Source organism: Telopea speciosissima, chromosome 2, assembly GCF_018873765.1.
Source record: "Telopea speciosissima isolate NSW1024214 ecotype Mountain lineage chromosome 2, Tspe_v1, whole genome shotgun sequence".
NCBI classification, from domain to species: Eukaryota; Viridiplantae; Streptophyta; class Magnoliopsida; order Proteales; family Proteaceae; genus Telopea; species Telopea speciosissima.
The window spans coordinates 38,580,868-38,600,656 of NC_057917.1; the positions used below are offsets into that span (position 1 = coordinate 38,580,868).

Sequence of the window (19,789 nt, forward strand, 5' to 3'; positions counted from 1 at the left end):
TACAAGGACTTTCTGAAGGAATCCTCCATATTGAAGTTGAGGTTGACAGCAGCGAACTGATTAGATGGATCAGCAGTTCCAGTTCACCTTCCTCCCCCCCCCCCCCCCCACAATTGAAATTTCAAGTATTCTCTAGGATGTTCGATTTTTAGTTCCCCTTTTTGAATCTTGTAATTTCAGCCATATTCCCAGGGAGATTAACAGCGTAGCTGACTCCTTGGCCCGGAAGGCCTTGTCCTGTGCGAGACGGACTAGATGGCCACACTCCACTCTGTGGCTGTCTGAACTTTGTAATTTAGATACCGTGCACTACTCGCACCAATATATGATCTTCTTTGCACAAAAAAAAACATATAATGATATTTCCAATTTGTAGAAAGAAGCATCAACATGGTATACATTGTTTAGGTCTAATTTAATGCACCAAGTATCGAAATCTCAACTGTAGTACTGCAAACAGATAAGCTGCTGGGACAAATATTCTTTCTTTTTCACTCTTATTACAAGTTAGAACTCTGACGAACAAAGGAGACACTACACTTACAATGCTTCTTCTCTCTTCAACCATACCTCACTCTGCTAAATTAGGCCAAAACTATCTTCCATAACAATTAGCGCGACAAAAAAATAGCGAATGGAGCAGAAAGAAAATGCAAAACCACCTAAGCTTCTAACACGGTCATGTTTCACTTCTTTTAACAGACTTCCCTATGATGGATTAAAACTCTGTTTCTCACAACATCCAAGGAATTTTTTTTTCTCTAGTAGTAGAAATATTCTACATTTCTAAAGCACCCAAAAAACGGTCTGTGCAAAACGTCTTTCTTTTAGAATGAATTGAGTCCTGCCCTCTAAGTTGAACAACAATTTTTCTTGTTCCAATTACCTGATGCATCACCAACATTGATTGTGGTCCCTTGACCTGGAAGACTAGTTGAGTTGGCTGCTTCCTGGGCTGCTAGTGCCTTCTTACTTATGATGTGGTAGATCTCTGTCAAAATAGTTTGGAAAGCCTTCTCAATATTGTATGCTTCCAATGCTGATGTCTCAAGAAATGAGAGTCCTTCCTTCTCGGCCAAAACCCGTGCATCTTCCTCTTGTACAGCTCTCAAGTGGCTTAGATCAGACTTGTTCCCTGCCATCATGATGACAATGTTGGAGTCTGCGTGATCCCTCAGTTCACGGAGCCACCTCTGCACATTGTCAAAAGTTTGCCTCTTTGTTATGTCATAGACCAAGAGTGCACCAACTGCACCTCTGTAATATGCACTCGTGATGGCACGGTACCTCTCTTGACCAGCCGTGTCCCATATCTGTGCCTTGACTGTCTTTCCATCTACCTGTTTGAGAGAACCAAGGGGTTCATTACATTAGTGTTTTGTTTCTAACTCAATAAGTTTATGCTGTATGTATTGGAATCTACTGAGGGGGTAGTAGGAGAGAGATGAATTCTCCTTTCAGGGTATATATTTAAACATAAGTCCACATCTCTCCAATTTGTAAACGGCAAACATGGTCTTAGATGGGAGTACAATTTCTATTGATCACACAAGTTAGGCACGAAATAAATATATCGCAAATTAGAGTATGCTCATGTTTTAACTATTCAGTGAGGTTCTGGAGCAGTGTAAAAGAATAACTCTCTTCAAATAAAGACCAATTTACAGCCATAATTCGCATGGAATTTGCGAGAATTTGAAAGAATTTGGTATTTCATATAAGCTAAGTAGTTCAATCTTAAACAGTATTTGTTAGGGACACAATCAACTGAACGGTAATTCAATATATATATATATATATATATATATATATATATATATATATATATATTTTTACATTTCATGAAGATTTAAAATACTTCTGTTATTCAAATTCTGGAACAAAATCTTGAACAGGACCTGTGCAATCTAGAACCTAGGAATTGAAGATATGAAAACAGCAGAATTGGAAATGACGTTGGACAGAGTATGTCCACAGTTAAAATCGATTTGATATTGCCGTAGAATTAACAGAGACTGCAAGATTTCCATAAAATTCTTTTTCCATGAGTTCCTAAAAAGAAGCATGCATAAGATTGTAACATCAAGATATGATGGCGCTCATTAATAAGAAAACTTCTTGTGAGATAAACAACAAATGCATTTCTAATTTAATATTCCGGGAACCAAAACGTAAACAGATGAACAACAAACAAGGTAATGGAGAGCAGAAAAAATTATATATAACAGAGCAGAAGCAAGATCACAAAGATGAAGACACACCTCCAAAGTCCTTGTAGCGAATTCAACTCCGATGGTCGATTTAGACTCCAAACAGAACTCATTACGAGTAAACCTCGAAAGAATGTTCGATTTTCCAACACCAGAATCTCCGATCAAGACGATCTTAAATAGATAATCGTATTCGTGATCAACCTTATGAGCCATTACTAGGCCTCAGATATATTCTCCAACCTACCAGATACATTCCAGATTCAGAACGAAGAAAAAACAATAATTCAAAATTCAAACAAAACCAAAGAAAACTCTACTTTCTGTAGACAGATCAGATCATCAGATAAACCCAAAGAGACGTTGGAGGGAAAGGGAAAGAATCAATACCCTGAAACGTAGTCTAAAACAATGGGGGAACAAACGAGAAGAGATTGTGATGATATGGCCTGCAAAGATCTCCTTTGAGTCCTTCAGTCTATGAAATGGCAGAGTGATTTCCAAATTCCCTTCTCGATTTCGATGAGAGAGAGATGATTTTCCGATTAGTTGCAGAAGTTTAATTCAGAAAAGCAATCATGGAAGAAAGTAGAGGAAGTTCGTCTTTGCTTTCCATAGCCAACGAGAAGAAACAGAAAAACCGACTAAAAGGGCAGCACTTGAAACGGCTTATCACGGCTCAGGGGATAAAAATGAGAAATATTCGGAATTCTAATATAAATTTGAAATTTGAAAAAACTAAAATCATTATTAAAGGCTTATTACGACTTCGGCACACGTTACCGAACAGATTGGAATTATATTAGATTTTATAGAGCAAGTGAAGAACAACCAGAAGAAAGCTAGAAACAGACGAAAAACAGCGAGGTTGACAACTGTTCGGGAATCGGAATGAGACTGATTCCTTTCCTTTTAGAAAAATTTACTTTTGGGAGGTAGTTATTGGGTGCTACAATGTACAAGAATCATAGGAATCTTGTGGTCTTGAAGAGTGTCATGGATTCCAATCAGACCACCTGGATCATCTCTGGTGCTTCAGAAGTTTTTTTTTTTTTTTTTGTTTCTTGTTGTAAACAGGAGGGGTATCCAACTTTTAGGCCGACTAAATCCCCCCTGGGCTCGTACATGATCCCCGTGCCACGCACGAACTGGGAGCTTCTGGACGCTAATGAGCCTCAGAAGTTTCGTACTCTACATATTTATATTAGTGTCGTCTAGCCAAGTAAAGTGTATCTTTGTAATCTGACGGTAGGAAATGCAGTAGGTATTAGATATATTGCCTGATGAAATAGTGCTAGGCCTGTTCCTTCCTATTATGAAGACCAGCCTAGCTTGGCGTGCTCCTATAATTTATTTTCCTCCTTTTTTTTTTGGAAAAAGATTCTTCCTGGTTGGAGCAAGAGTACGTGAAATTATCGCATCATCTCATAAAATAAAAAGGGGTGGTTTTCATGTACGGTGGTGTATAAGAGGAATCTTTTACATTGATTTTAAGTAACTGTTAGATTAAAGTGTTTTAATCTGAACCGTCCAAGGATAAAATATTGGTAGATATTTTTCCTATACGGTTATTTTTTAGTTATTTTTTCAAATACGTGTAAAAGACTTCTGTATTTATCAATATGAAAACAATGATTTAAAAAAAAAAAAAAATACAAAACAAAACAACTTCGACGTATGGAAGGTGCATCTTTATCGAACTTATTTGATGCTTCATCTACCTGCAATTGGTAGAAGCAATTTGTAGGGTGTTTGCATCAAAGTTGCAACATGAATAAATCATATAAGACCAAAAACATGAACACGCACAATCAAGCTTTCTACCAGTGTGGAAGGTGGAAACCATATGTGAGTTGCACAAAAGACACAAGAAGTCTGCAATGGAAAAAACCAAAGCTTTCTCTCTTTCAGAGGTCTCTCTCCATACTTCTAAAAAAGATTGTTGGTTAGCTATTCATGGAAACATAAATTAAACCACTGGTTTTGATTTTATTCATTAAATCACTGTTGTTGTTTTTCTTTTTCTATTTTTCCTTGGATCTGTTTCAATGGTTTCTTCAATCACTTGATTCAGGTCTACAATGTCACTATTTTCTTGGAAGAACATCCAGGTGGTGAAGAGACTCTGTTAGAAGCAGCAGGTAACTTAGTTTCTAGGTTACTGCAAATTAGGGCTTCATCTGATCCTCTGTTCTTGAAATTATAGCTAAAGGAGATGCTACAGTAGATTTTGACGATGTTGGTCATAGTTCCTGTTGCGTCAAGAAATCGCTTAGTGGTCCCTTCGAGTGCCGCAACCTGCAAAAGGACCTTGGTGACAAGGGAGAACCGGTGTGGTTCCGGCCTAAGACTCATAGATGCCTAAGTTAGATCTCTCTGAGCAAACAGATGAATAGTTGGAATTCAACATGGGTTAATGGGATAGAGTACCTTGGATTTTATAGTGGAGTGAAGCCGTGTGGAGAGTCCCAGTTGGTAACGAGTCCTCATAGTAGATAGACGTTCCTAGTTGGTAGGATTTATCTCTTGGTTGGTTGCTCTCCCATGGGAGGTAGAGTCCCAGTAGAGAAGATGCTCTCGGTAAATAGACATGCATGCGTCCTTGTATATTGGATAAGGTCCTTGGTGTATGAGTCCGTCTGGAATTGTACCTCTGGTATGTGGTACCTTTAACTGATGAGGTGATATATATCTCGTCGGTGATGTTAGTAGCTTGCGTATAGTACTTGGTCTTGGACCTTGGATGTCTATTTTGGTTCTTTGCCTTTTGGGCCAATCAAGTGAGACATAAGGTGGCTGGGCTTGGGATGGTCTTCCCTCTTGGGCCAGGACACGTGGCGGCCCACGATTGGCTGGTATAATTTTGGTTTACTACTTGCCCCCACTCTCTTGGAACAGAGTGTTCAAGAGAGTAGTTTTCCTGTCTTTGTGTCAGTGATGGGCTTGGTGTAAATGAGCTCTTTCAGAGGATGTTCCTGTGAAACTTTTAGTGAAGTGGGAGAGGTGGAGGGTTCTAATCCCTCCCACTACACTTTTTGCATTTTCTTTTCTTTTTCCTTTCTTTTTAGCCATATCTTCCTTTCTTTCCTTTCATTCTTCACTTTTAATTCCTCGTGCCTCTCTCTTACTTTTTGTTTTTTCCCTTTGCTTTAAAGTTTTTCTCTCTTGCTTTGGAATCAACCACTATGTCATTTGCCCCTCAAGTGTTTGCTCTTGGGTCACAATGAGCTGGGTGGCCTCTCCCTTGTCCTCTTTCTTTAGTCATAAGCCTTTTGGTCTAGCCTGTACTCACTGACCCACTTGGTCTTGTCCAACCTCGATCTTGATCACGTCCACGGTCTCGATCACACGGTCATGCCCACGATCCTCGGCCTCGTTGCTCGTTCGTGCGCCTGTTTGCTCATGCCCACGATCGTTGTTCGTCGCGTGTCACTTGCTTGCGCCAGCGCCTGTCATCGCTCACCAGCAGCTACACCTGCTCGCCTGCTGTCGCCCGGTCTCAGCTCGCGCCCGTGCCTGCTCTCACCCAACCTCGGTTAGCGCCCGCGCCTACTCTCGCTAGGTCTTGGCTCTCGCCCATTCTTGCCCTTCGCCTGCTCTTGCCCGATCTCGGCTCTCGCCCATTTTTGCCTGCCTCCTACTCTCGCCCGGTCTCGGCTCTCACCCGTGTCTATTCTCGCCCGTGCCTCGACTGGCTCACGTCCACGCCTGTTCTCGCCTGGTCTTGGCTCTTGCCTGTGCTTTGGCCAGCTCGTGCCCATCGTCTACTCTCGCCCGTCGCCTCGACAGCTCGCACCCATTGCCTGTTCTCGCCTGTTGCATGTTCTCGCTCGTGCCTTGATCGACTCGTGCCCGAGCCTGTTCTTGCCCGTGCCTCGGCCGACTTTTGCCCGTCGCTTGTTCTCGCTCGTGCTCGGTCGACTCTCGCCCGTGCCTATTCTCTCCTGGTCTCAACTCTACCCGTGCCTCGGCCGGCTCGCACCCGTTGCCTACTTTTGCCCGATCTTGGCTTGCGCCCGTGCCTGTTGCCTTGGTCTTGGCCTGCCCGCCTACGCCCGTGCCTTTCAGGTATGGCCTTTGCCAATTTTTGTTTTTTTTGTTTTTTTTGTTTTGTGATGGTACCTTATGGATTCATCTCTTGCATGTGGTAGTTCTCCTTCTTCTCTCTTGGGTTGACAGCTTGACATTGGGGAGTACTGCCCAAGTAAGTAGTCTTCCATATCTTCACCCATGACGTCGAGTGATTTTGACTCTGCTACTGTTCATGAGGGGTATGCCACGGACGGGCCTTCTTCTGGGTCATTTTCCTCTATGGATACCCTCCCCAATTACCTTCTCCTAGAGCTGTTGTTAGCAATGAGGGGACCTCTGGTGACTCTAGTCCCGGTGGGGGTCCTGGTGTCTCTGGGGCGGCACCCCGGGCTATAGACCCTACTAGTAGGATAGGGCGGTTCTCTAGCATCCTGACTACCTCAGACCTGGTATCCCTACACCAGGAGTACCATATACCTTCTGAGGTTTTCCTCTGTGTCCCGGGGGCGACGATCGTGCTTTCTCCCACCGGGTGGATGAGGTTTGTCTCTGCAAGGTCTTCTTTGCTTATGGCCTTTGCTTCCCCATTCCTCACTTTGTTGAGTTGGTCTTGGACCACTGGCACCTTACCCCCGGGTAGATATTGCCCAACTCCTGGAGAGTCCTCTTGGGCTTTTATGTGTTCTTTGCCTGGATGGGGCACGCTGCCACCATTCCCCTATTCTCGTACTTCTATACATTGAGGAAGGGGGATGATAAGTGGTACCACTTTGTCCGCTGCTCCCTCAAGGGGCCCTTCGCCGACTTTGACTTCGTTGAGGGGCTCACCAGTTCGGTGAAATATTGGAGGGATCGGTTTTTCTTTGCTATGGTCCCCTAATGCCTGCTGCAGACCACTTGGGAGGCTATTAACCTCAAGAGTGTGAACCGTTCTCTTGAGCTGAACGACTTTGAGAGCGACTCCCTCAATTGGTGTCTGGGACGCAGCAAGTTCGATGTTCGAGAGTTGGACTCAGAGGCCTTCCTATTCCTTTGGAAGTTGAGTCCTGGTAAGATCTTAGTCCTCATGCCCGTACTTGGTACTTGTGCCTAGAATTTTCTTTTTGTTTATTTGCTGCTGACTCATTTTCTTTTTCTGTCTGTTGTTGTTGTTCAGTGGACCTGCGACCGGACCCTGTGCTTTTTTGCACCAGTTCTCAGAGGAGGGTAGCTCAGAGGGATGTTGCCCAGGCCGTGCTTCCTACGGATGGCCCTTCTGCTCGGGTAGGGGACACCGACACCCCTTCAGTCCCTACTCCTCCTCCCACTGTGGTTATGGCCGTGGGCACCAAGAGAAAGGGGGTTCCAACCCTCCAAGCATCGGGAGGAGTTCTCCTAGGGTCAAGCTTCCATGACCAACCCCCATTGTTCCTACTGCGCCTGGTGCTTCTGTTCCACCCTCCTCGAGAGGCAAGGGGGTGGTTTCTTCTTCGGGTACTGTTGCGGACCCGCCAGCTCCATCTCCCTTGGTTCTTCCCTAGGATATCCAGGATGGTGCTTCTCTTTCTGTCGATAGCGGCATTCTGCGGGAGTGGTTGGACAAGGGTCAGCTTCCTTTCGAGCATTTGGCTTTGCAGGAGATGAGCCATATGGAGCTGCTGAGGTTCCTTTATAGGGACATTGCTTCTGTAAGTGGTACCTTCTGACTTTTGTTACTTGGTACCTTATGGTTTTTGTTACTTGGTACCTTCTAATTTTTGTCACATGGTACCTTCTGATTTTTGTCACTGGGTACCTTCTGATTTTTTATCCTTGGTACTTGGCACGTGGTAAGCTCACTAACAATGACTTTGGTTGTAGGTCCAGCACCGTACGACCAAGGCAGTACTCCGCTTCAAGAGGTTCGTCTTCTAGGTGATCCAACATGCTCGGACTCTAAGGAGTTTGGAAAGGAGGATGTCTGAGGAGATCAATACCTTGTCCTCCAGGAGTGTAGCTTTGGAGGCCCAGAGCTCGAGTTTGACTGCCAGGGTCAGAGCATTAAAGGAGGAGCTTCAGACCGTGAGGCAGGGTCGTGATATTAACTTGGTCCAGGCCGGTGAGTAAGCTATGGCATAGTTCCGGACATCCCGAGCCATAAGGGACCTATTCTATGAGTATAACCAGGAGGTGTACGATATGGGGAACCATAACATGATGGCCTATGTCCTTTGGGAGACTCCCGACTACGACCTCTCCCGATTTTCAAGCTATGTGTCGCCGATCACTGTAGCTGCTAGGGCAGCCGATGTTCCTCCTGGGGAGGGCACTGCTCCCCCTAAGGAGGGCGTGGCCCTTCCCGAGGAAGGCGTGGCTCCCCTGCCTGGGGTTGATATGGCTTCCCCCCTGAGGAGGATGTGACTCCTCCGGAGGAGAGCGCAATTCTTCCCTGAGTCCGTTCTTTTTTGTTTATTAGATGTTTGAACTTGGAACTTAGAACTTGGCTTTGTAATCATCGTTGCTTTTTGAAGTTATCTACTTTTTCTTTTCTATGGTTGAGTCCTCATCTCCCTTGTGTACCACTATTCGTCGTTTGTGCATATGGCCCACAGGCCTCAGTGATCATTAGACCTTGGTGGCTTTGCGCCTCGGTGGTCCTTAGACCTTGGTGGCTTTAGACCTCGGTGGTCATTAGACCTTAGTGGCCTTATGCCTTGGTAATCATTAGACCTTAGTGGCCTTACGCCTTGGTGGTCATTAGACCTTGGTGACCTTACGCTTTAGTGGTCATCAGACTTCGATGGCCTTACGCCTTGGTGGTCATTAAACCTTGGTGGCCTTATGCCTTGATGGTCATTAGACCTCAGTGGCCTTACGCCTTTGTGGTCATTAGACCTCGGTGGCCTTACGCCTTGGTGGTCATTAGACCTTGGTGGCCTTACGCCTTGGTGGTCATTAGACCTCGGTGGCTTTACGTTGTGGTGGTCATTAGACCTCGGTGGCCTTACGCCTTGGTGATCATTAGACCTCGGTAGCTTTACGCCTTGGTGGTCATTAGACCTCGGTGGCTTTACGCCTCGGTGGCTTTACGCCTCGGTGGTCATTAGACCTCGGTGCTTAAAAGTGTTCGACTGATAGGCAAGGGGTACACAGATGTAGCCCAAAACAAAATATTTACTTCAAATTTCAAAAATTTTCAAATAATCCTTGAATATGGAATGCTACTATTGTAATGCTATAATGCAAACTACTGTGGTTGAAAGCTGCAACTACTGCTACTCTACTGATAGTACTTATTCAGATGCTTTGAGTTTCAGGCTCGGTCTATCTTCTTGCCCCCAGGAGTTTTCAAGTGGTAGGTCCCTAGCCGTATCTACTTGGACATTATGTAGGTTCCTTCCCAGTTGACTGATAATTTTCCCTCCTTACTGGGCTACGATGCTCTAGCCCTCCTTAGAACTAGGTGTCCCTGGTAGAAAAGCCTCTCCTTGACCCTGACATTGTAGTACTTGGCCTTTCATTGCTGGTATGCCACGTTCCTGAGCAGTGCCTTCTCTCAAACCTCGTCCAGGAAATCCAAGTTTGCCCGAAGCCCGTCGTCATATGTGCGTTCGTTGAAGTGCAGAACTCTATGAGGCATGGCAAGGACTTCTACCGGTGCCAAGGCCTCGGTACCATATGCCAATCGGAATGGGCTCTCTCCTATGGGAGTCCTTACTGTTGTTCAGTACGCCCACATGACACTTGGATGCTCTTTGACCCATTTGCCTTTGGCTCCCTCTAACCACTTCTTGACTCCCTCGAGCAGTGTTCTGTTAGTCACCTCGACCTGACCATTGGCCTGTGGGTAGGCTATTGAGACAGGTCAATAGTCGATGTTGTAGGATTGGCAGAAAGCCTTGAACTTCAAATTGTTGAACTGCTTCCCGTTGTCCGAGACTAGGATTCTTGGTACCCTGAACCTGTAGATCACCTCATAGAGAACAAACTTCTCCACCTCATTCTCTGTTATCTTTGCCAGTGGCTTAGCCTCGACCCATTTGGTGAAGTAGTCGATGGCGACCACTAGGTACTTTCTGTTCCTAGACACTGCCATGAAGTCACCTAGGATGTCCATCCCCCACATGGCGAACGGTATGGGGTAAAGGATGGAGGTCAATTTTGTGGTGGGCAGATGGGGTACCGGGGCTAACAACTGACATTATTCACAAGTTTTGGCATACTGTATGGCTGCTTCTTGTATCCATGGCTAGTAGAACCCTTGGCGGAGGACTTTATAGGCTAAGGCTCGCCCCCCCCATGTAGCTTCCGCATATCCCCTCGAGGACCTCCGCTAGGGTGTACTTGGCTCCCTTGGGTCCTAGGCACTTGAGCAATGGTGTCATGACCGCCCTCTTATATAGTACCCCGTTAATGACACTATACTTTGTTGCACACATCCTGTCTTTCTGGCCTCAACCTTGTCTCTTGGTAGTACGTTGTTCTGTAGGTAGCTGATTATAGGGTCGATCCAGCTTGACCCCTCCTCGATCTCATTAACCTTGCTTCTCTTAGTACGTTGGCTCATGCAGTATTTTGACGTACACGACGCTGGCCAAGTTCTGGAGCTCATCATTCGTTAGCCTGGATAGGGAGTCTACTACGACGTTCTCGACCCTTGGTACTCGAACCATCTCAAACTTTGTAAACTCCATGATCACCTCTCAAGCACGCGGTAAGTATGCTGCTATGCGCTCATCGTTCGCTTCATACTCTCCATTCACCTGATTTACTATGAGCTGGGAATCACTCCGGATGGCTAGGTGAGTGACTTGGATGGCTTTGGCTACTCGGAGTCCAGCTAGTAGCACCTCATACTCTGTTTCATTGTTGGATGCCTGGAAGGTGAATCGGAGGGCGTATTGGATTCGAAAACCTTTGGAGCTGGTGGGTATGAAGCCAGCCCCACTTCCTTCCGCACTACTCAAACCATCCACAAACATCTCCCATGACCCACAGTCATGCTCCTCTAGTTCCTCTGCTTCTGGCTCGACCTCTAATAGGGTGCACTCAGCAACAAAGTCTGCTAGGGCCTAACCTCTAATAGGGTGCACTCAGCAACTTAGCTCTACCGCCCAAGTGATCAATCGTTCTAACACATCTGGTTTATGCAGTACCCTCTTTAGTGGTAGGTCTATGAGTACCACGACCATGTGGGCCTGGAAGTATGGCCTTAGCTTCCTTGCCGCGATCACGAGTGCATATGCTACCTTCTCGATCTTAGCGTATCTAGTCTCTGCGTCCATCAAGACATGATTGACGTAGTAGATAGGTCTCTATAGTTTACCTTCTTCCTTCAGTAGTACCGGGCTTACCACAACTGGGGTGGCGGCCAAGTAGAGTTGCAACTCTTCATTGGGTTCTAGTCGTCCAAGCAGTGGTGGACTCTCTAGGTACCTCTTCAGCTCTTTGAATGCTTTTTGGCACTCCTCCATCCACGTGAAGTCTTTAGGATTTCAAAGGTTCTTCAATGTCTTGAAGAATGGTAGACACTTATCTCCAGCCCGTGACACAAACCTTGATAGGGCCGTGACCCTTCCATTTAGTCTTTGTACCTCCCTGACTATCCGGGGTGGTGACATCTCTTGGATGGCCTTGATCTTTGATGGGTTGGCTTCTATTTCGCGTACCAAGATCATGAAGCCTAGGAATTTTCCTGATGTCATGCTGAAGGCGTACTTTGCGGGGTTTAGCCTCATTTGGTACCTCCTTAGTACCTCAAACGCTTCCTCTAGGTCGGTCAGGTGTTGTTGGGCTTGGATGCTTTTCACGAGCATGTCATCCACATACACCTCTATGTTGCGCCCGATTTTTTCTTTGAACATTTTGTTGACCATCCTCTGGAGGTGGCTCCTGCATTCTTTAGCTCGAATGGCATGACGCGGTAGCAATAGTTTTCCTTATCCGTCTGGAATGCTGTATAGGACTCATGATCCTCATTCATGAGGATCTGGTTGTATTCGGAGTAGGTGTCCATGAAGCTCAACATCTCATGGCTGGCGGCAACATTGATCAATAGGTCGATCCTTGGTAGTGGGTATTCATCCTTTGGGCATGCCTTGTTCAGATCTGTGTAGTTGACACACATCCTCCACTTTCCATTTGGTTTTGGTACCATGACTACGTTTGCGAACCATGTTGGGAACTTCTCCTCTCTGATGAACCCCGAATAGCTCAACTTCTAAAACTCTTCTTTGATGGCAGCTTATCGGTCAAGGGTGAAGTTTCACCGCTTTTGTTGTACGGACTTCCTGGTTGGATCTATGTGTAGCCTGTGCTCAGCTATGCACCAGGGTATGCTTGGCATGTCGAAGGTCGACCATACAAAGACATCCATGTTCTCCTGGAGGAGACGCCCAAGCTTGTCCTTCTGTTCCTTACTCAACAGCGACCCAACCTGCACTACCTTGGAGGGATCATCCTTGCTAAGGAGATATGGGACGAGGTCCTCCACTGGCCTTCCTTTTTGCTCTGTTAGTTCGTCTCTTTGGTCGCTGACGAGGGTCTCTACGCATAGCGCCATCCCATGGGTATTGCCATTATTCTTCTTGACGAATGTCGTATAGCACTTCCTAGCTTTCTTTTGGTCTCCTTGGATCTTGCCCACCCCATTCTCTGTTAGGAACTTCATCTTCAGGTGGATGGGTGATACGACTCCTTTAAGGGCCATTAGGGATGGTCACCCCAAGAGGCTGTTGAAGGATAGCACGGACTTTACAACCATGAAGTTCACCATGATTGTGATCTACCGAGGTACTCTCCAAAGGTGACAGGCAACTCCATTGTTCTTCTGATGGAGGCGGTAGCGCCCGATAACCCGTGGAGGTAGGTGAGCTCCGGTTTGAGTTGGTCATCGTCGTACCCGAATTGCCTGTAAGCTTCTAGTGAGAACACGTCCATGGACGCCCCAGTGTCTACCAACATCCTATGCACGGGTCGATTGGCTATCTCTATCTGTACTACCAGGGCATCCTCATGTGGAAAGCTCAATCCTTCTAGGTCTGCATCCAAGAAGGAGACTACAATTTTGGTCTTGGCTACCTTGCTTTGCTTCTCTACTACTCCTACGAACCTAGCATGGGCTTGGGCCTTCCTCGTAGACTCCTGCCCAGGTCCTCCCAGTATGGTGAGGATAGGGGCTCCTTTGGTACCGCTTGGTTCTGCTCCATCTTTCCTCTCTTTTGGGCGATCTCTCTCCCTATCTCAGTCTATTCTTCTTTCTTCGCGTCGAGGCTCTTCTCTTTCTCGATCACGGCCTCTGGCTCTTTGGCCTGAACGGCCATCACATCCTCCCTTCACATACTTGTTCAAGCTCCCCGCCTTCACAAGTTACTCTATCTCCCTCTTCTGTTGGATGCAGTCTTCTGTGTCATGCCCAATATCCTTGTGGAAGAGACAGTACTTGTTGGGGTTGCGCTTCTCAGGTCCTGTTAGCATGGGTTGTGGCCAATGGAGTAGGTCACGGTCTTGGATCTGTATGAGGATCTGGGACCTGGTGATATTAGGGGTGTGAACTCAGGGCTGCTTGCTCGGTCACTCCTCTCTGGACGACGGTTCGTCCTTTCTGACTGGCGATCGCCTGTCTCCTGTTGGTGCTCGATCCTCAATCTCTTGCTCTCATTACGATTATCCGATGCTGATCTCTTATTATCTTGAGGCTTGGCCTCGATTACTTTCTTCCGAGCCTACAGTACCTCAGTCATATTGGCGAACTCATTGCACCACTCTAGAAGCTCCTTCATTGTCTTGGTCTCATGTCATGCCAAGTCTTTGATCAAGTCTAAGTCCCTAATGCCCCCAGCCAAGGCTGCATGCTGGGTCTAGTCGTCTAGGTCTCGGACCTCTAAGGACTCCTTTGTGAACCTGGTGATGTACTTTCTGAGCGACTCCCCAGGGTTTTGTACCATGTTCAACAAATTAATCGTGGTCTTCTTCTGCTTGACGCTACTCTGGAAGTAGGTGACAAACTGCTCGTAGAGTTCTGCGAACGAACCTATAGATCTAGGCCGGAGCCTAGAACACCATGAAGTGGCTGCACCCTTAAGGGATGTAGAGAATGCCCGACAGGAGATCAAGTTCGATCCCCCGTAGAGGGTCATAATCCCATTGAAGTAGTTAATATGGTCATTAGGGTCTGTGGTACCACTATAGAGTTCAAAGGTAGGTAGCCTGAACCGGGAGGGGAGTGTGGCTACTATGATCTTCGCCGAGAATGGGTGTTGTTTTGGTACCAAATGTGTTTCACCCTTCGTCTGCTTCTTTAGCCCTTCCAGCTTTTCATCCAAATCTCAGAGTCTTTTGTCTAACTCCTCTTCTCGTGACTGTCCATCACACCTGGTAGGACGTTCACTACGACCTCGCTCTCAACCTCTCCTTGAAGTTCCCTCCCGCTGTGAGTTTTGACGTGATGGTGAGTGGTCACAACGCGATGAACCTTGGCGCGAACACGAGGGACTTTCTTCTCGATAGGTCCAGCTCCGCCTTGGTGTGTGACTTCCTCCTAGTTGCCCTCCTGTGCGTCGGTGACACCCCACGTCCTGACCAAATTTTCTGGTCCGCCATTCTCCTGGGATGATGCTAAGGATCTCCTTGCTGGTGAGTTGGACTTGCACACCTTGCGAGTCTCTCCGATCTTTCACCCCTAGGAGATAACCTCCAAGGGCTTGGCTCTTGTCGAGGTATGGGCTCGGTCCTTGGTGGTGGCAACGCCCTACAGCGGTGGGACGTCGCCCGCTGCCTCAGATAGTCTCAAAAGAGTCTTTGGTCATTGAGGATCTGTTGCTGCAAGTCATTGATCTGACCTATAGGTAGCGGGTTTATGGTAACATTCGGCTGCTGCTTCACTTGAAGTTCTATTTTGCCCTCATCAATCAGATCTTGGATCGCATGTTTGAGGAATATGCACCTATTCGTGGGGTGGCCCTTCTAGTCATGATAATGACAGTAGAGATTGGGCTTATACCATGCAAGTGGGTTATTAAGGTCCACAGGCCTTGGGGGGGCCGCCTTGATCATCCCCTACTTTTTGAGCTTTGTGAACAACAGGGTGGGCATCATCCCTCCAAAGGTGAAGGTCCTCCTAGGAAGTTTGATATCGGTTTGGATCATGAGAGGTGTGGTTCCTGCAGCCACCATCTGCACCTCGGCTGCCTGGTGACTAGCTCCTGTCGTATTTCCTCCCTTTGTTCTTGGATTTTTCTTTGGAGGATAGCTTCCTGCGGCCTCGCGGGTCATGCCTTGGTTTTGCCTTTCTTTGAAGATCTTGTCTTCAATATTCTTGCCAATAGCCATGAGGGCATCAAAGGTCTTGATATGCTGATAATATATCTTTTCGCGGTATTCTCCATACAGATTTTCCAACAGTATCTCAACTTGTTCCTCCTCTGTAGGGCGATTCCACATTTTTGCGGCCCTTTCCCTAAACCTCATAATGAAGTTTGAAAATTCTTCATTTGGTTCTTGCCTTAAAGTCTCCAACTCTCTCCGGGTGATATCCATCTCAGTATTGTATAAATACTGCTTTGTGAATGCCTTTACCATGAATGCCCAAGATTGGGTTTGAGTATGGTCCAACTGGGTCAACCATCTTAGGGCAGATCCGGCCAAGGACTATAGGAATGCTTGTCCCATTTGGTTCTCAGAGAGCCCCCATGATCTAGCAATGGTGGCAAAAATCTTGAGATGAGCTCTAGGGTCTCCTGATCCATCAAACTTGTCCAATTTCCACTTAAAAGTCTTTAGGAATTTTCTCTTCTGAGAAGAACACTAGATCATCCTCGTCCTTCTCCTTAACTTTGCCTTTGACGGCCACCTCTAGTTCAGCCACTTTTTCTATCATTTTCTTCTCCCTTTCAGTTTCAGGAGGATCCCAAGGACGACTATCATCCCCCTCTTCTACCAGTATGGTGATTGGGGTCTTGGGGGTTGCAGGGATGGTCCTCCTGACTTCTTGCTCAGCTGGCCCAGATGTGGATCCTCCCTTAGAAATCTCATTGACTGACTGCACCAGTTATGCCATAAGTTGCCGCATTTCGGCCATGTCTATCTGCAATCTATCCACTCGGTGCTCGACGTGACTTTCAGATAAGTGGTCGTCTGTCGGATTCATGCTGTCCTCTAGTGATACCTCAATTGAAGAATGAGAAGAAGACGGAGAGCTTGGGAAGGGTGAAGAACTGGATCAAATCAGTCTTCCATCTTGCTGGATCCAGATAGGCAGGAACGATCTTTTTGGGTGTGGAATTGTGCTTCTACGAAAAAGAGAAGAAGACCTAATTTAGATTCTAAGAATGGGGAGCTTATTCAAATAATTTCTTTTCCTCTTTTTTTTTTTTGTGCTTTTTTTTATTATTTTATTATTTTATTATTTATTTATTTTTGTTTGCATTTTATTTATGTCATTTTTTTGTTTCATTATTATTATTATTATTTTGTTCATTTGGTTTGGCTCAAGTAATCGAAGTTGTCATCAAAGTTTCCAGTATTGTAGAAGTTCTTTAAGACCATACTTCGAATGCCGTCATCGCCCAAACATTTCTTAAAAAAAGAAAAAAAATAAACACAGAAACAAGCCTAGTTTCAGGTTTCTGATGATTATATCTTGAATCAATACGAGGTGCCCCATTTTCGAGGGACATGTAAGGTTCCATCATATGGGAGAGAGCTCCCATTTCTCTTTGAGGGACTATCGCAGGACTATGGAATTCCTTATTGTGGGTGACGTCTCGTATTGAGGCCAGATTAATCATCGAGCGACCTTAAACTCGGTCTTTCTTACAGCTAACAAAGGTTAGTTTGTGTCGTACCCTAATCATATATGGTCTATTTTCCTACATGATATATGCAATGGGTAGGCTTTATAGGACAAAACAAGGTCACCCTTGACAGAACCAATATACCTATCGCTCGTGGTTGCGAATTGCGGGTATGTGGTTCTTTTAACATATCTGGGGAGTAGGTCACACAATCTCAGCGTAATTAGACTAGTGCCTTTTTTTGAGTGGCTGAAGCACCCCACAGCACACTAGTGAATACCCTCACTAGTGATCCTACACTCGTACAGTAAATATCAAAAGCTATAGCTTCGCCGCGAATTACCCATAACTACTCATGGGGTCCAACGACTAACTACAGGGGTAAAATGGGTTCCCATGCAGTGCGTGTGTGCAAGAAAGTGGTACAGGAAGCGGCTATCATCCGATCTCACAGTACTTAGTATGACGTGCCTCACCTCCCCGGGGGTAAAGGCACGACAAGGAGTACCCTTGCCGTTTGATTTCACTTTGAGTACTATGCAAGATGCGGTTAGTACACACAAGGGTTAGCCACACACATATATTATTATATTTTTTTCTTTATTTTTTTATTTTTATATTTTTTTTAGTTTTATACAAAAAACATTCGGAGAGAATATTCTGGCATTTGTCGGTAGCATCTATTTTAGAAAGTTTGACCTCGAGTGGACGTTCATCCACTCATGTCCCCAGTGAAGTCGCCACTATAAGTACCGTGGTCCTTGCCACGACGAGGTTTCCGCAGCCTCTTTGGCGACAAGTGATAGTATGGATAATATTGTCAATGTTCAAGAATGGTGTCGAGGGATTGGGATCATGCATAAAAAATATACAAAAATAATGTGAAGTCACCACCTAGGGTTAGGGCCTAGGACCCATTGAGTGTAGCCCTATCCGTTTGAGAACGAAGTCGGGCTACGTGACTCCATATGGTCTGACCAGAGGTTCCAGGTAAGGGGTCAGGTTACAAGTGTGGGAAGGTGCTAGGCACCCACCTCGCCTGGCCGAAACCGGTCTCTCTGTAATAGATGCTACTAAATGACAAATATTCTCTCTTTTATTGCCGGGGGGGAAATTACGGACTACATTATATCTACAAAATATACATTAAAACGATAAGACACTGAAAGACTGTATTGAATCAATAAAAGTGCAATAATTATACCTATAGAAATGTGTTCCCTTGGCTCAGGGGAGACGAACGAATGGAGCGACGCTATTCCTTGGACAGGGTAACAACTCTCATGGATGGCTTGTTTTTGAACAGTCTGACAGAATAACGGCTGTACTAAAGAGGTTTTGCTTGTTATCCATACACTAATGGGATAACAAGCATGAAGGGAATGGAATCACCTTTGTTTAGGAGGGTAATCGAAGGATCTACCCTCACATGGAAACCCCACTTGGATGCACACTGACGGTGGGAAATCAGGGTAAAAGAAGAAGAAAGGGGGTGAAAATCACCTCTGGAGGGTCTCCCTACCCGAGAACTCTGCTCCTAGAGGGTAGGGGGACCCTCCTATTTATAGGAGGAGGGCTGCCCCACCCTTGGGCCAGAAAAGCCCTCCACGGCGTCGTGGGCAACGTCATCTGGCTGACGTCGAAAGGGGCCCCGACAGTGTGGAAAAGTACACCATAGCCGTAGGACCCCTACACAATGTCGTGGGACACTGTCCACGGTGCCATGGACAGTGTATTTCCCCTTATTTCATTTTTTGGACCTAAATGGGTCATGTTTGGAGCTCAGGGTGTGTCTAGGCCCATGGGCTTGGTGTTCTAAGGCTTAGGAAAGGGGAAAATGCGTCGCCCATCGTCCGTGTCCCGTTGTCATCCTCACCAAGGGTGGTGACAAAAATCGATGTCTACAAGTAGGATGGAGGAGATTGTTAAAAAAGGAAACTTATTGGGTGAATATTGAATATTCAACCCAAAATTGGATTCTTTTAGCAATGTAGATCTTTCCTCATTGAGAAAGATTGGATGGGAAGATAATTGAGTCACAATTGGAAACTCAATATATCACACCCATGTGAGCTAGCCTTTTGGGATTGTGTGAGGTGCAAATATATATTATTTGTGGGATTGCAAAATCACACAAGAGATACACAAGGACCAAAAACCGTGGAGCTCTCTCTCCCTCTCCAAAATCCATTTTCTCCCTCTTGTTCTCTTGATGTTTGATCCTAGAGGAAACCCAAGGCCTTGTGTTCCTTGGTAGTGTGGAGGAGATAGCTTGATCGTGTGGGGAATGCAAAGCTTGTGTGGTGCGTGCAACGATCGTGAAAGGGCTATCATCGACTAGAGGTCTTGCATTTGAGAGGCTCTAGGTAATGATCAATCCCTGTATTGTTTTATTATTGAATGACATCTCCCATCGATATCTTGATCTTGTATTCGCTTCCGCATGGATCGTACTTTGGATGCTATCAGTTTAATATTTATTCTAACTATGAATGACTTAAGTTACTATATATTAATCGGTTTATAGTGGTTTAAATGGTTTGATTTAAACCGTTTAACTAAAAAAATCTCAATTTTAAAACCAAATCAAACCATTTATTAAACAGTTCGACTCGGCTTGGGTAAACAGTTTGGTTTTTACACCCTTACCTACCTTTTTGTGTTTTCACACTGGTAAAATTTTTATCTAATCACTTACTCAGATATTTATAATGACTATTCCTCTTCCCTATTAGAAAACCTAATGGGTTATCTATCTAGACTGTTTACTTGATGTAGAACTTTGCCTTACATAAG

At 45.6% G+C, this 19,789-nt stretch overlaps 1 protein-coding gene across 2 annotated transcripts; it reads right to left on the bottom strand.

The window, feature by feature from the left end:
- Positions 1-487: 487 nt before the first annotated feature.
- LOC122653251 (ras-related protein Rab2BV) lies at positions 488-19,043 on the bottom strand. Of its 2 annotated transcripts, XM_043847221.1 has the most exons (4): positions 19,034-19,043; positions 11,957-11,964; positions 2,262-2,453; positions 488-1,340 (listed from the first exon to the last, which is right to left on the bottom strand). In XM_043847221.1, the coding sequence occupies exons 3-4, from the start codon at positions 2,424-2,426 to the stop codon at positions 852-854; spliced, it is 654 nt and encodes a 217-aa protein (XP_043703156.1). In that variant the 5' UTR covers positions 2,427-2,453; positions 11,957-11,964; positions 19,034-19,043; the 3' UTR covers positions 488-851. The 2 variants fall into 2 exon arrangements, with proteins under 2 accessions (XP_043703156.1, XP_043703155.1); XM_043847220.1 differs by lacking the exons at positions 11,957-11,964; positions 19,034-19,043 and adding an exon at positions 2,601-2,696.
- Between the last annotated feature and the right edge of the window lie 746 nt (positions 19,044-19,789).

Excerpts from the sequence above, each read along its gene's own strand:
- LOC122653251 (XM_043847221.1), bottom strand. The coding sequence starts at position 2,426 with ATGGCTCATAAGGTTGATCACGAATACGATTATCTATTTAAGATCGTC. Across the intron at positions 1,341-2,261 it reads TCGCTACAAGGACTTTGGAG|GTAGATGGAAAGACAGTCAA; the intron begins GTGTGTCTTCAT and ends TCTCTCAAACAG.